We start from the raw sequence: 16297 nt of genomic DNA, 5'->3' as shown, positions 1-16297 counted from the left end.
TTCGGACAATTCATGGGGAATTCCTACCGTGGGTGGAGCGTCTGTGCGCTATTTTGTGCTTTTGTACTGCAGTAGTCTCGGCCCTCTCAGTCCATCTTAAACAGGAGGCATTTATTACAGAAGATAGCTACAACTACACATGCAAACAGGCTCCACACAGCTCAGGTTCCTGCTTGGTCTCCTCTGTTCACCATGTACCGCAGTCCGCACCCCATCTGGAGCTCTGTACAGAAGGCAGAGTCACCAAGTGGCTGAATAACATACTGCAAGGAAACAGTATCAGGTACCAACCTAGGCAAGCTTGCTCACCTCGCTCAAACCTCTAACCTCCATATCTGAGCCCGTGACTTGGCACTGTCTGCCAGATGCAGCCAGCACAGGTCTAAGGAGCACACAAACTCTGCTGGCAACTGACGAAGGAAATGCTTCAAATAGACCCTCTGTGGCTTATGCAGTTGGCATCCGCATGGCGGACACCCAAAGCGCTCTCTCTCGCTCCTTGTTAGCCTTACTGGGGAAATTCTTCCAACATCCTGGCCTCTGTCTGCAGTATCTCAACAATCAGAAAGCCCAAGAGGCAGCATTTCTGGAATAGCAGGAAAGGCCTCACATGTTCTGCCCTCATCTGGGGTGGGCCACATGTTGCAATGGCTAAAGAAAAGGAAATCCTGTCTCCAAACCCCTCTCCTAGACCCTCCTCCCCCAGCATCAGCCACTAGTGAAATGAGGCTGACGGTCTCAAGGTCAATGGGCATTTCAGAGGCAGAGACCCAGAGGAACCCCGTCTAGAGCAGGGTCAGGGTGGTGTCGCTCCAATCTCATTTAACCACTTTCCCTAGGAGATTCTTCCACAGTCAAACCGATCTCACTGGCGGGGCATTTTTCTTGCTATCTCCCTTCCATTATTGCAGCCCCAGGCTCCTGGCTGAACCCCCTTGTATCGCGATAAGGAACTCCTGCCCACCCACCGATTTCAGGCTGCCTACAAGAGATGCCTAGGAGTGATAGCATCCTGGGCCAGGCTTGCAGAGCAACACGGGAGAAGCTTGCACAGTGCCTGGCTGCAGTGTCTGCACAAGCACTCATGCCTCATCTTGCTTCCACTGAAAGCAGTGAGAGATTTTTAATTACCTTCAGCGGAAGCAGGAGCAGGCCTTAAAAGTAGAAAAACTCCCAATCAGGGCCTTATCCAAAGCCCTTACAGCACATGGGAGTCTTGCCACTGATTTCATTGAATTTCAGATTAGGCCTATAGGTGGCTTCCAGGAGGCAGTATGGCCTAGTGGATAGAACATTGGTCTGGAACTCAGGAGACCTGGATTCTATTCCTGGCCTTGTCACTGGCCTGTTGGGGAAACTGAGGGACGGGGAGGGGAAGTGACTTGCCCAAGGTCACCCATCAGTAAAATGGAGAGAATACTGATCTGCTTTGTAAATCTCTGAGCTCTATGGATGAAAAAAGCCGTACAAGAGCTAGGGATTATTATTTAGTGCATAAATGTAACTGGCCCCATAGGAGAGAGTCATTATTTTAAAATGATCAATATTACTTTTTAAAAGTAGTGCTGAGCTCCACGTCTCCCCATCTAGTTTCTCACGCAAAACGAAGAGTGAAAGCATTGCATGATGTTTGAGAAATATTTACTAGTTAGCTAAACAAGAAAGCAAAGCAGGCCTTTGCTGGCAGCGATCTCAGATAAGCAGCTGCTATCCCAGGAAAAAACAAAGGAGGTAGGCGCTGCTGTTGCGGGGAAAGCAGGAGGAGGGAAAATGCTTTGACACTCAAAGATTAAAGGGTCAAATCTGTGCCTCATTGTGAGTGGCTAAGTCCTTTCCAGAGAACTGGGTGGATGGCAAGGGTTGGGAGTTTAAAAGCTTTTTAAAATTATGCAGTTAGTGAAGAAAATACAGCTACAAATAATGCAGCTGTTCGCACGCAGTCCATGACATCCAACAAGACTATTCATGCAAAAGTATCATGTCATGGATGGACAGGGCCTGTTCTTTATAGTCAGTTACAGCAGTGTGAGAGCAGTTGCTAGACGAAGCTATTTTTATAGGAGTGAATATACAATAGACATTGCCCAGGATTCAGGAAAGCGATTAAAGATGTGCTCACGTCCATCCCTGTTCAGCAAACCACTCCAGCTGAATAAGGATGCTTTACTTACTATGGCCCCGATTCAGTAACCAGACATCACAGTCTTCTCCTGGCCTGACCTGTTAGCAGGAGTTAGCTTCTGAGTAAGTTCTTCTGGTTTGTTGAGATAGGCATGGGCTTGTTAGCTCAGGGGAAGGCCAGACCCTCTGGCTAGAGAGACCCACGGTTTGGTTAGGTAGGTGGTGCCTGCAGATCACAGGGGAGGCATTTTGCTTGGGATGAGTGGTGATGGTAGGGCACCTGTGCAGGTGTACAGGAGAAGCCAGGTCTCTACACGGAAAATTCTAGGAATGAGCAGGCATGGGCAGAAAGCATCAGCTGAGGTTAATAATCATGTTACTTTCATTCCAGCTATCACCAAAAGCCATGGAGGGAGTGTGTGTGGCTGTGTAGCGATGGGGTATGTTCTGGTCTCAGAGCCCATCGATATCAGCTCTGTCTGAGGAGGGACAATGATGCTATTAACAATCCTGAGCTAACCAGCTCTGACTCTTCACATCTCGGCTCTAGGGCTGCTCCCGGACTACGCTGTGCCCCAGTTGATGGTCATTTGCACTGGGCGTCTCTTGCCCGAGTGTAACCTCGTCGCTCCCACGCTGCCCTGCACAAGCTCACATACAAGTTATGCCCCAGGCCTTGCAAGGGGTGCTTCCCAGGAGCAGCAGCAAAGCTAAAACTTGCAGGCAGGCATGTGAAGAGAGGGGAAGGGTAGGAGGGGTGGCTGGTATTCTTGCTGTAGGCCACCCACATGGAAATACCCTCCTAACATTGGCAGCACAGCAGAAAACCCCTTTGCATACTTTAACGATCGGTATTTTTAAATTCAGTACATGAGTTTTTTAAAATATAATTGAAAAAAAATCTTCAAGCTACCAGAACCCGTCCCAGGTGCTCCCCTTCCGTGCACTGGCTGGTGCTACCTCGCCAATGCAGCCCTGAAATGGGCAAAGTCTAAGCGCCCTCTAGTGACAACACCATGTTCTAGCATAAAACCAACCAGCATCTTATTCAGAGCTGAGCAAGCCCCTCAAATAAAGCAGGCGGTTTCTTCCTGCTACTCGCGGTCTGCAGGAGGAAAACTCTGCCAATGTGGGCAGCCCGAGAAATGGTCAGTCACTTTGCTCCCCGGACACAGGCAGAGGGCTCAGCTTTGCACATGTCCTGTGGAAAGTTGCAGACCTAAGGCATGAACAGTGAGAGACTATTGCTCCATGCATTTCATTTCCGTTAGTAGGCAGATGAACAAGATCCAACACTGGGAAGCTCCTATTCTCAAATTCCATTTCTTGGCTTTCAAACCTCAGTAAAAACATTCCCGCCAATGTGTTTCCCCAGAGAAAGCCAAGAACAGCAATCGCTGCACTGTGCTGTCTCCAGGCATCTCCATGCGCTGGCTGCCAACCCCTCTGAGATCTCCTCATTGCTAATCTCTGCTCCCCGGCACTCAGAGCTGCACAGCCATGACTAGAAGATCCCCCCTGGATCTGCACTTCAGAGGGAGACAGGGAATTACTGGACCTTGAGGGTGCTTAATGCCTGCAGGTTCCAAGAGCATCCTGGTTCTCTCCAAGAAGCTCCTTAAATCAAGACATTGAGACTGTCTATTGAAACACATTAACCATTGGGGTTTATTGATCATGTCTGCCCTGTAGGGGAGCCCACAGAACTCCCAAAGTCCTGTCCCAGCAAGCAGGGGTTCCATGTGATAGAAAAGCCAGAACAGATTCTCTTGGGTCAGTCTAGTCTATAATCCAAAGTCCTACCCAGGAACATGCAGGATCTCTCCCCTGGTTCATCACTCTCACCTAAGTTCAGTGGCCTCTGTCCCGCTGCTTTGCCTGTTTCAAAGCTCCCTACTAGAACAGAAGACCATAATGGCTCACACATTGCATATTGTACTTCATATGAGATAACATGGGGCTGGGACATACTCAGCTTATTTGCCGAGTCATGCTGGGAGGTGCAAAGCCTGTGAAACAAGTTATCTCCTTCGGGGAGCCGGCTTGCTACTGTGGTTAACCACTCAAGCAAGCAGCCAGAAATCAGCTATTGCTAAACATTTTCCAACATCCATCCTCCTCAACACCTGTATGTACGTCCCTCCCCACTGGCCAGTCGTTTTTTCCCCAAGAAGCCAAAGGATTGTGCCAGTGAGGGGTTCTTTTTGCAAGGCCAGCTGTGCCCTCCCATAGCAGACATGTGGTCCCTGTCTTCCAAAGCATGTGCAGCTCAGAAGCGAGCGAGCAGAATGCTGGCAGATTCAGCCACTGATTAACGGTGCCCGTGGTGGGAAGACAGTGCCCAGATGGGTTCCTGGAAGGGGCAGGTGCCTGGGTGCCGGAAGAGTGAGACTTTCCTGCACACGGTCTTGGACAGCTGCATGAACTGGTTCAGACAACATCAGTTGCGATCCAAACCACCACTTGGGTACCGTGCAGAAGCCATTGCAGACGTCTGTCTCTGCTGGAGGGTGTATCTGGCACACCTACCTTATATAGCAACTGGGGCCCCCACCCTGTTCTCCTCTGGAATTTCATTGCTCTCTGCATCGCCTGCCTGCTGGCCAGGCTGAGGAGCAGTGATCGTCCCAGCAAGGCTCTCTCCCCTCAGTGTCCCCTCCCCTCGAACACAGGGCCCCAAACCTGCCCCTGTTGAGTTAACCTGGCACACGGCGCCAGGGCTGCAAAACTTCCCTTGAGAGAGAGTGAGAGAAGCCAGCGTAAGTCCATCAGGAACTGTCTCAGGTGTCTCTCTGGGCTTGCGCCTCTCAGAATTCCCCCTCCCAGAATCACTGCTCCCACCTCACAGGGGCACTGCTCCGATACACAACACGCAGCCGGGGAGCGTGGCCAGTTTGGTGCCGGGCAGGTCGCCACCTGTGGCCTGGCTCTGAGCCATGCACCGCGTTAGAAGATGATCGTTGTTAAAGGAATTGGCATCGGTTACGCCCCGGTGGCTGGCACGCAGCAGTGGCATAATCTCAGAGGAGCTCTCTATGCCCAGGGCTTGTGATGGGCCAGGTGGTAACCCAGGCCCATATCCTGGGGAAGAGGCTCTAGAAAGGAGGGGTGGGGTGGGAATGGAGGCCCAGGAGCAGCGGGGGACTAGGGGATAGGTCGCACCTTGACCCTGCTGCGTGCCTGGGAAAGCGCAGGGAGAGAGCAGGGCCTCGGCTCGGGTGGGGATAGCCTGAAAGAGCACTAACAGGGGGGAGGAAGGCACCCCGCAGAGGCGGCCAGCCAGTGGGACAGCTTGGGTGGATGGGTGAGCTAGGAACCAGGCTGTCCCTCTGGAGGGCCCTAGATATCACTGTTGCCTTCTCAGCCAAGCTGCTCACTTTCCTTTTGATGCAGCCCTGGGCGACAGCTCCCCTATTTCAGGCGGGGGAGTATTCTAGTGCCCGCAGGATGGAGATTTAATCATTTCCTCCCTCAGCTGCTGGGGCAGTCAGGTGACATGGGCTCCCTGTACTGTTATTGATCGCAGCAAACCATTGCTCCAAGATCAGGGCAGAGGACGGACTAGCATGGAGTGTTTAATCTGGTTTTCAGTGGGTGCGGTGCTTGTAGAGAAACCTGATTTGGATCAGCTGAAGCTCCCTGGTGAGGGAGGGGCACCTCCTGGGGCTGCTAGAGAAAGCCATTTGCAGTTGCACAACCACCATGAGTTGAATTGGTCCTGCAAAACCCCAACCTATTCTTGAGCGCCAGCTACCAACACCTTCTCTATTAGCTATTGACACATACAAAGCACTCCTGTAACAGGAAGTGCCATTATCTCAGTATTACAGATGGAGGAAACTGAGGCAGAGAGAGATGACCTGCCTTTCTCACAGTGACACACAGCCTGGAACTGAACCCAGATTGTCTGACTCCTAGTCCAGCATCTTAACCACGAGCCCATCCTGTTGTCTGGAATCAAGGCCTGGAGCAGAGCCAGTTTGCAGGCAACTGAATGAGCGGCACTGGCCTGCAGCAGGCAGCCGGACCAGCGTGGTCAGAAGAGGCAGCAGCCCAGCTCTTAGGCCAAGCAGCAGCAGCAGCAGAGTGGTGGCTGCCCAAAACATTCGCCCACAGCTGAGTTCCCAGCCTGACTCCAGTCCTGCTCCTGCCTTGTCTCACTCCAGGTGACTTTGGCTCTGGCACCTGGCCTCTGACTCCATCTCTGACCCCGGGCTCCAATTCCACTCCACCGCCTCCTGCTGCACCCAAGAGGCCTGCCCGCCCGCACCGTTTGCGAGTTGCCGCAGAGAGGCCGGATGGAGTTCGCCGCTCGGCACGGACATCTGCGGCTCTGTGGGAGAATCCGCCCTCCCTCCCATTTTCTCCCTAGCGGCTGGAGAGCTAGGGATGAAGGCAGAAATGTAACGGGCAGGCTTACAAGCTTCCTGAAGCTAACATAGCCCTGCTCCTGCTGATGGTGACCGACCGGGTCAAAAAAGAGCAACATGCAGCTCAGCACGGATGAGGCAGGGAGGGGCTCAGCAGTTTGCCGAGTTGGGCCCTAACTAACCACAAGCTCCTGGGACTTTCCTGTGCAAAGAACCGTTTCCTTCCCTGTGTCTGATCAGATAGGGCTCAGTGAGTCACTGCTCGACAGAGCTAGGAGGCCCCCGGAATATTGATTTCAACAGCGGCGAACTCGGTACATGGGGCATAAAAATAATCACTGCACGTTTAGCCACAAGCCTGCAATTTCATTGTGAATAGCACACTACAGCCCCCAGCGCAAAAGGCTCATCACAAGAGAAGATGCAGCAAACAGTAACTGTCCTCTGGCCTGTGCCTTCCTATAAGAAAAGCTCACCCAGTGTCAGATGTTTGAGACCACGGGGCAGGGACACATTACAAAGACTGGAACCTAAAGGCCCATGACTCGGACAGTCAAGAGAGGAATGGGGTCAGAGAAACACCACCCAACATTTCCCTCCCAATGCGGGGTACATGCCCTGTGTTTGATACCTACAGTTATGGCCAGCGACTGCCTGGAGTTCAGCACTGGGGTGCCCACAGCCCGTCACGCAGCACCGGAGAGGGAACGGGCTCTGAAGAGTGGCCCGGGGGGTGACGTTGCCCAGGGCTGTCTCTGAGCAGCTCACCCTGACACTCCCCTCCAGGTAGTGGCATGTGAGCCCAGGGCCAGCACCCCTGAAGAGGTGTCAGGGGTGTGACCACCCAGACTTTCCCAGATTGCTGAATGGGAGGTGGGTCCCTGTACAGAAGGGTTGAGAGCCACTGTCTTAAAGGGCCCAGGCCATGCCAGAAGGTGTTCACAGAAGAGACTTCACCACAGACAGGTACACAGAGATTTTTATGTTATTCATTTGAACAAGGAACATTAAACTGAGATTCCTTCACCCATTTAAGTGCAAAATAGTAACATGCCCCTTGTACATTAGTATAAATTAAAGGAGCGTCCCAGTTGTAACACTGCCTGGGCCAGTTCCTCAGCTGGGGTAACTCCATCAGCTTCCCAGGAGCTGTCTGATTCACGCCAGCTAACGATCTGGCCCCTTGCGTATAGCATCAAAAGCAGCAGGCAGGTGAAGGTCAAGAGGACAGAACAGCAGTTTCAAAATCCCCAAGCCAGGTGGAAGAACTAACCAGGGTCACCAGGACCCCCATTCCATATGCTCAGCAGTGTCTGCGCCTGGCAAATGCTCTTCGCTGGAGGCTCTCTCTTGCCGGATGCCAGGTGTCTTTTGGGGTTGAGGTTGCTCAGCGGCTCTCAGGGCTGGGCCCTGCCGTGGCTAAATACAGCACGTCCCGTACTTACGTAACACAGACTGAGGCAACCTTAAGCCTAGTTAGATGGCCACCTAGGACACTACACCCAAGAGATGTCGGGATGGATAGGGTCACTCCAGTGCCAGGAGGGGGCTGGATGGCCCAGGAAATGAGACTCGGAGAACCCCTGGGCAGGTGGCGACTTGTCTAATGGTCCGGCAGGAAGCTGCTCACAGTCAGGTTGTCTCCTTCATTCTCCGAGCTGTTGTCCGTGGGCATCTTCATCCTCTTTACCTTGCTGGGCTTCTCCCCATTGGCCACCGGCTCGCCGTCGGGCAGCAGGGCTGAGATACACACCATCTCAGTGTTGTTGTGCCGGCGCACCCGGCAGACACGCTTCTGGCGCCATAGCAGGGTGCCGAGGACGGCGGTGAAGACGATGAAGGTGGCAGCCACAAGAGCTAGGATGAAGATGGCCAGCAAACACTTCCCTACCAGAATATTTGTGTGAATGGGCAGCTGCTGCAAGGGGACTTTCGCTGTGACAGAGCCACCCGCTGTGGGCCTCGCGTGAGGAGAATGCGTCTTTCCCACCACAGAGAGGCCAGGCCTCCAACTGGCCAACTCCTTCACAAGCAGGACTCCGTCAGAGGACTCCATCTGAGATTCAGGTGGCGAAGTAGGTGAGTTCTCCCCCTGCCCCTTCACTCCCATTGGCCCGACAGAGGAGACATGTTCCATGCTCTCTGTGCTGCTCACGAGGATTTCTTCTGTCCCAGCGACTGCCGCTTCTGAGGAGACATTGCTGCAGCCCTGAGTTGGGGCCGCCTTGGCTGGGGTATCAAGATGGCTGCCCGCTGTAACTTTGGCCACTTCTGTGGAGATGTTGTCAGCGCTGTCATCAGGCAATGGCTCTGCTGTAGCGGTAGCATCATCATATGGGGACGTACTTTCCTCTAGCAGATCAGGATTTGGAGTGGACTCGGGTTCTTCCATGGGATACTCTGAAGGAGTCATGGAGAATGTGTTGTGGTGGCTGGTGGTGGTGGTGGTCTCTTCAGCGGAATGATTGGATGACTTCACCTCAGCTTCCCTCTTCTCACGGTTCAACACAGGGAAGTCAGTGCTCCCAGCCCCTGCTGTGTCCCACACCCACTGGCCCCGCTGAGAGCCCTCAGCTGAAGGAAGCCCGCCTGCTGCCGCGCTCTCGCGAACTGTATCATCTTGGCCACTGAGCTGGATGGCTGGCAGCTTGTAAGCAGAGGCCTGGAGCAGGCTCGAAAACAGCAGCAGCAGAGTGGCCCGGATTGGAGCCATTTGATCTAGGAGGAGAAAACAAAGAGATTAAATTAATGGTAAAAAAGAAAAGGCTCAGAAGGTAACTGCAGGCGCCAGAGACGTTGATAAAACATCCCAGTAGAGATGAGGTCCCATCATTTGTGAGGATTCCGCTGTGCATTTCCATTCTCTGTCTCACCGATGCTAACTGGGTGTGTCCAATGGCAACACCGCAGGCTGAAAGTGTCACTACAGCAGAACGCACTCGCTGCCTCTTCTCCCCACCTCACGTCTTCGCAGCCTAATAACCCCTTTCTTGCTTCCAGCATGTGCAAGGTGTGAGGAGGAGGAGGAGGATTACAGTGGCACTTAGGAACCACAGCCCTGGACGAAGACCCCCCTGTGCTAGGTGCTGTCCAGATAGACACCTGTCTCTGCCCCAGGGAGCCTACATTCTCGGGCAGGGGAAACAATGAACAGTGTTTGGCTAGAGAACGGAGTCTCAGCCCATGGGCTCCAGAAAGCCGTCCGTGTCACTCATGGGGTATCAGGTGGCACGGAGAACTGCACCAGGCAGCTCCGCAGGAGGCGTGTTTGCTACATGACAGAGCAGGATCAAGACCTCTCCCTAAGCTAGAGCTACCAGAGAGCTGTTAGTGAACAGGTACGTCTGCCTGACTGCCGCCCCAGCATGCCACCTGGAGACCGCTGCCTTCAGCATCCTAACAAGCGTGGGCCTTCAGTTTGCAGGTATATGCAGAAGGCAGCCTGGGTTTGTTAACCACGTGCCAATCGCTGTAGGGCTCCTCCCTCCCTCCGACTATGCTACAGAGCAGTGGTTCTCAAACTTATTTGATTGTGGCCCCTTTCTTTGTGTCTGTGGTAGTTTATGCCTCCGCTCCGAGTGTCCGGCCAGCAGCCACCACTCTGCAGCCGCAAAGCAGAGAAGCAGCACCTGCCAGCTGGGCACCCAGCTCTGAAGGAAGCGCCACTGCCAGCAGCAGTAGGAAGGGTGGCACGGTACGGCATTGCCATCCTTACTTCTGCGCTGCTGCTGGTGGAGGTGCTGCTTTCAGAGCTGGGCGCCCGGCCAGCAGCTGCTGCTCTCCATGGGTGCAAGAGCATGAATGTGCGCAGTCAGTCTTCCCACCCCCCAGCCTCTAAGGCTTCTCATGCCCTGCCAGAATACATTCTGCGCCCCCCAGTTGGAGTGCCTCTGCTATAGAGAATGGGCGTCTCCATCGGGGAGCCATGCCAGAGAGAACACTGCCTGGTTGTCTGGTGGGTAGCAAATGGAACTGACCAAAACCCCAAAGACTCTGGCTACTGATGGAAACACGTTACACTTGCATTTTTAATGAATGGATGGTATCATCCGCCACTCCATGAGGGGCCCCCTCCTTGGTGAGGTTTTGCCTCATTAGCAGCTGGGAAATAAAAACCGATGGTTTGCAAAAATCTGGGATATTTTACCCTCAGGGAAAACCAATGAGCCTTGAGCGGGACTCGTACGCCAGCTACCTGTGCCCAGTCACGGGTCACTTGCATGACTTCAGCTGCTGCTCAGAGCTGGAGATGGTGAGGCAACGCTTCTCTGTTTGATAGGCCCTAAGAGCCCAGTCGAGGCTCAGGGCCTCCATGGTACTAGGTGTTCTACGCATTACGAAGAGATGGGCCTTACCTCACGGAGCTTCCTGGCTGCCACGTGACCCACAAAAATCAGGAGAGAGGAGCAGGGCGCCCAAGGCAGCAGTGCTGCAGCCCCAATCAGCCTCCCTTCACCCCTCTGCACAGCCATTGCCAAGTGCCCCGGGGGTTTGGCAGAGGACAGTGGAATGACTCCATGGGGTCCTATGGGGAGCTCGTCTCCTGCAAGCTTCTTCAGAACTCCCCCCGATTTCAATTGCATGCCCCCCACTGGCTCTGTGGGGCGGATGCGTTGTCCCTTCCCCGCAGCACTGATCCATGGCGCAGCCTCTTTGCTCTTACACCCATGCAAGAGTCTCTCGGATTCATGCAATTTATAGTGTTGTGGATGGCGGCTCACAGGCATGGAGGGATTTGCTCCCATGTCAGCTACCCATGCACCTGCACTGCTCCAAGCCCCTAGCAGAGGAAACCACTGCACTATCTGCTACAATTAGCTCCAGTGCCACAAACCCTGTTTCAAAACAGGAATCGGCTCCACCTGTGGAAACTGCAGATAAAAGCAATGCACTGGCCTGGGTTTGCATGCATCCTGTTTTGCAGCATCCTTCTTCCTTCCACCTCTGCCCTCCGCCCCCGGCTCCATGCACCATAGGAGGGGTGCACAGATTTCATTGCAGCCGTTCTATTGAGGGGGATCTTCCCCACACCTCCCCCCCTCCTCTCGCTGCTGCAGGATTGCTTTCAGAACCCAGTTAGGAGCAACCTGGTACCAGTGCAACTAACTGGGGAGCAGTCACTAGGTCAAACCCTCTGTACAGACAAAGCCTAAGGCAAGTGCTGTGGAAAGAGAGTTAATGGAAAACCGGGGAGCGGGTGGGGGGGGGGGTCTCTAGCATGGCTAGTGAGATCACTGCCTTTGGAGGCCAAATAATTGGATTATTTTGAGTCCAAAGGGCTGTTACTCCTGAGTGGTTTTAAATGTCCCTTTCAGATGTCATTAATTTAAGTTACGAGCTAATTACCTTACAAGGATTTCCTTCCCAGAGAGCGAAGGTAGCTCTGACAGAGAGCAGATAACATCTCTGCTGGGGAGCCGGAGAAAGTTTGCAAGTAAGAAAATGCACTTTAAGGAAGTAGACTCTCAAACCAGCTCAAAAAATAACCATGTAAAAGCTCTGGAGTCCTGTTAACTCACAAGTAGCCGGGTTAAAAGGGTTAGACGTAACCCAACAGCCTGCCCTGCTGTGGCACTGGCATTCCAGGTCGCTCCCGAAGCACTCAAACTGTGTCTATATATAAAAAAAAAAACCTCATGTCACCACTGAAATGCAGCCTCCTCTGGGGCAGAACACAGTGATTCTGTAAAAGAGGCACTGCAGAATTTCGCGGGAAATGATGACGCTCACATCCAAGTGAAATTATAGGGGGATTGAGGTTAACTGGCTGTAATTACCCAAGGAGGAATTTGGTCTGGACAGCAGATTACTACTGTAGTCTTATGAAAAGTGTCTCCATATTTTTGAAGCACCCCAATTGTCACCTCAACAGAAAGATGGCTCTTTCAGCAGCCCCTGCCGCCATGCAGTTCACTGTCATCTCAGGGAGAAACGGCTCTCCCACCTACTGATCCTCCAGCACCCTGTGCTCCAGCTGCCTAAATCCTCCTGCAGATGACACCCATCTCATTCTCATGGTTTAGGTGCAGTTTGTTCGCTCCTGATCCTCAGCAGCAATTTGACTTGCAATATTCAAGCAAAGACCCAACTGCAGAGTTCACACACTGTCTATCGCCCTGGAAGGCTGTGGGCAGAGACGGAAGCCATGCGCCACTGCCTTCCAAATAACTGCAAGATTTGGGGTACATTTCTAGAGGGACTGAGCAAGACAGTAGCCCAGCAAGGAGCCTGGGTGTGTGTTTGGGTCTCTAGAACGGCTCCACTCAGAGGTAGAGAGAAAACATTTTTAGGATGGGCAGAATGATGGGGCAAACCACAAAGACTATGTTTATACAAAAGCAAACACACCCAGAGCCAGGTTTCAGATGTAAACAGCAGCTAGGCTAGGGTGAAGGAGGAAACCATCCCCTCTACCCTGGAACCAAGGGTCAGAACTCCACCCTTTTTGGGTCAGGGCATCCCCACTTGACACAAACATGACCCCGGTTTTGAGCACTCCACTGTGGATTTGGTGCTCAGGAGCAGATCTCAGCAGCAAGGAGCCCACCACAGCCTGGTCTATTTGTGCTGCTGGGAGCTACCACTGGGAACATCTGCTGGAGATTCTCTAGGACAGAAAAGAGTCCAAGGACCAAGATGGGATGCATTGCATTATGGTTCCACATATTGTGACAGGATAGAGGTCTTGAGGCTGATCTCTCTCTCCTTCACACCAGGGGCAATCAGGAGTAACTCCTGGGGGTTACCCAGCATGACCCAGGCCTGTTGTCAGAGAGGTTATTCTCACACCAGGACAGGCAGCCAAATGCGGGGAGGTGAAAGGTTTGCAACACGATGGATAAAATCCAGGCTTTTTAAAATAAAATAATCAGAGAAGCTTTTTTTTATTTATTTAAAATGTCCTTTTATTAAATATTTTTTCTTTTTAAAACTAAACCCATGTAAATTAAATTTGAAATTATGAAAACCCGTATTAAGGCCTAAATTGACTATAAGCTATTAAAATAATGTAAATTAAATATAATCAAGCAGTACGTTTGGTGCCAAAAGTTTTTAAGAAAGTCAAACTCCTGGATGTCACTGGCTAAGCACTTGGAACCAGAGTTCACTGAAGTGCTAAAGCAGCTTTGACAGCAGTAATCTCTTCTGCAGGTTCAGAGAGAATATTGCCTTCCGTTCAGTTTACTCAGTTCAATGACCAGTTCATCTGAAGTTGAGAAACTGATTGGGAGTTGAAAGAGCAGAAAAACTTGTTTTCTGCTTCCAATCCATGAATAAAAATGAAGCAAGAGAGGATAAGATCTACTAGTTCTAAAATCTTGACGGGATTGACGACCAGAAATTAGTTAAATTTATTAACTACAGATAATAGTTCCTTTGTTTAATAAATCATTTAGTTTTAAGTGCAAAAGATGTTTGAGAAATGTACTTTTTTTCTTATGTATCAAGCACATTTAATGTAGTTTTATTTAAAAACAATTTTTAAAAATGCTGGTTTTGTGCATTTTTTATTTAATTCCAACTTCTCTACAAATGCAGCTTGGTACAAGCCACAAGTAAAAAATTAATCACCTTGTAAAGAAGAAATGCATCATTCACCATTTTCTTACCATCAAAAATGTAAAAATTAAGAATCTGAATAAATGTACAGTAAGCTACCTAATTGCTTAAGTGATATATAGTGTCTCCTCCTGCTTAGCAAAGAGTAGTAACAAATTATACCAATCAGTGAGAATCAGAAAGGTTACTACAGCACAAATTCAAAACCAGACTAAAATTGATCACTTAAATCGAGCTTTCCTACTTGCTGCTTTAAACTGTGATTAGCACAGGTGAGTTAAATCACTAATTCCCCCCTCATTTTGGGGGTGGGGGCACAGTGAAGAGCTGAGGAACAATTACTTCCCTATAATTTAAGGCCTAGGGGTTTCTTTGGCAGAGGCAGTTCAACTAAAAATGAAAGGCCCTGACTTCCCAGCTAATGGGAAGTGTGGGCCCAGGATTAGCAAGGGAAGGACTCACGTGTCCTCCTGTCTTGTGGGGGGTGAGGAGGGGGTGGGGAGGGGGCGGGGAAGCAATGTGAATGCAGCTAGGAGATTGACTTCTCTGGGCGTGGCCTCCTTTCTCTGTTCCTTGTTCAGTCTCCCTTACCGGAATGCTGCACAGCAGCCTTCCAGAGAACTTCCACATTCACAGTGGGTCTGGATTTAGGCCAAACAAACCCACAGCCCCTTACAGAGATGTACCTTCCAGGGGTCTCCCAACAGAGCTCTTCATGATCTAACAAAGCTTTTCCAGTGCGAGCCCACCTCAGGGCACCCTGGGACACCCAGAAGTAGGTGGCCGCTGAGCAGGTTTAGGTCCCTGGAGTGGTGCTGAATTACACTGGCTCAGGTTGGACAGGCCGATCTGTGGGAAGAAGGCTGGCGCACTTACAAAGGGCCAGGCGAAGATGCTATTACAAAGCCAGCAAGAATTCAATCACCAGGATACCACCCACATCTCAGGCCAAAAGATAATAAATCTCTGCCTGTGACGCTGCCTTTCCGGTCCCTTGTCACAGCAGAATGGCTCCACCACCACAACTGGACTCAGGAAGCTCTCAGGGAGCCACGGAGCCCTGGTAACATGGGTGCTGCTTTGAAATCCAATCCCTGTCACATCTACACAGAGGCTAACGTACAAGGGAAACGGCTCCAGGGCCTTCCAGGTAGCGTTCTATTAAGCATCAAGATCTCTGTCTAGAAAGGCAGTGCTCTCCAATGGTCAAGGTGCCCGACTGGGTTCTAAGAGACCAGGGTCCTACCCCAGCTCTGCCCCGACTTGCTTTGTGACCTTTTCCAGGTTAATCCATATACTTAACCCTAGTAAGCCTTTGCACCCCATGTGCCTCAGTTTCCCCATCTCTAAAGGCGGGGAGAACAGCACTTACCCAGCTCAGTACAGCACACACAGCTCCACAGCTGAGCCCTACCCAGATACTAGCTACTCAATGGCATCGGTCAGAAAGAGGTTTTTGCCTTCCTCTACAGCCATGCAACCCCATTGCATGGAAATCAGCCTAGGTCTAGGGTAAGTCTTGGGTATGGCATTTGAAATAAAGCTGAGCCTATTGTCAGACTGGAGCCACAGATCTGCCTGGTGCCTCGCTGAACGCATCTCCCTCGAGGAGCTGCTGGCTGAGCGGCCCCAGGCGCTGCAGCTGTTAAGGAAGATCACTCAGTGGGCTCATAACATGCCCCCGACTGACTGAGCTCCAAGCCCACCCGCCCAGCGCCGCCTTCCCCACCCCGAGAGCTGCTTACCCTGGCTTGAAGAGGGCTGCCGGCCAAGGCTGGGCGCAGGCATCACTCGCAGAGACCCAGAGCAGCGTGTGCCGGGGGGAAATGCTTAACACTGCCTCATCTCTGCAAAACACTGAAAGAAGAAGTGGCCCTTTCCAAGCCCGACCGGTTCTCTGCGCTACCTGCGCTAATTCAGGAAGCCTCCCTGCCCGTGTACGAGCAAGAGACGAAGGCGGAAGAGAAGTTGTGGTTTGGAGAGAACACGTGACGCCGCTCCCAGAAAGGGTGCGTCATAGCCGAAAAGGAGAATCGCCACCAGGCCCACAGACGCATCACTAGCTGGGGAGCCAGCAAGTCAGAGGGCATCTCAGACTCACGCTGGGCTTAGCAGCCTGATTAACCTTACCCAGAGCAATGGCAGAGGCAGGAGAAGATGGAAACCCTGCAGCTGAGCCCCGATTAAATGGCCCAGGAGAGTCAGAATTCAAGGAGGTAAACGTGTTACAAAGTCAACTGCGAGGC

The 16297-nt window shown here is 51.9% G+C and overlaps 1 protein-coding gene across 2 annotated transcripts; it reads right to left on the bottom strand.

The window, feature by feature from the left end:
* Positions 1-7466: 7466 nt before the first annotated feature.
* On the bottom strand, positions 7467-16023 carry SELPLG (selectin P ligand). Of its 2 annotated transcripts, XM_039504463.1 has the most exons (3): positions 15797-15892; positions 12011-12104; positions 7467-9209 (listed from the first exon to the last, which is right to left on the bottom strand). In XM_039504463.1, exon 3 carries the CDS (start codon positions 9202-9204, stop codon positions 8095-8097), a length of 1110 nt encoding a protein of 369 aa, XP_039360397.1. In that variant the 5' UTR covers positions 9205-9209; positions 12011-12104; positions 15797-15892; the 3' UTR covers positions 7467-8094. The 2 variants fall into 2 exon arrangements, with proteins under 2 accessions (XP_039360397.1, XP_039360396.1); XM_039504462.1 differs by lacking the exon at positions 12011-12104 and having other exon boundaries at positions 15797-16023.
* Between the last annotated feature and the right edge of the window lie 274 nt (positions 16024-16297).

This window comes from Mauremys reevesii, linkage group 18 (assembly GCF_016161935.1).
Source record: "Mauremys reevesii isolate NIE-2019 linkage group 18, ASM1616193v1, whole genome shotgun sequence".
Lineage (NCBI taxonomy): Eukaryota > Metazoa > Chordata > Testudines > Geoemydidae > Mauremys > Mauremys reevesii.
This window is presented reverse-complemented; position numbering and strand designations above follow the sequence as displayed.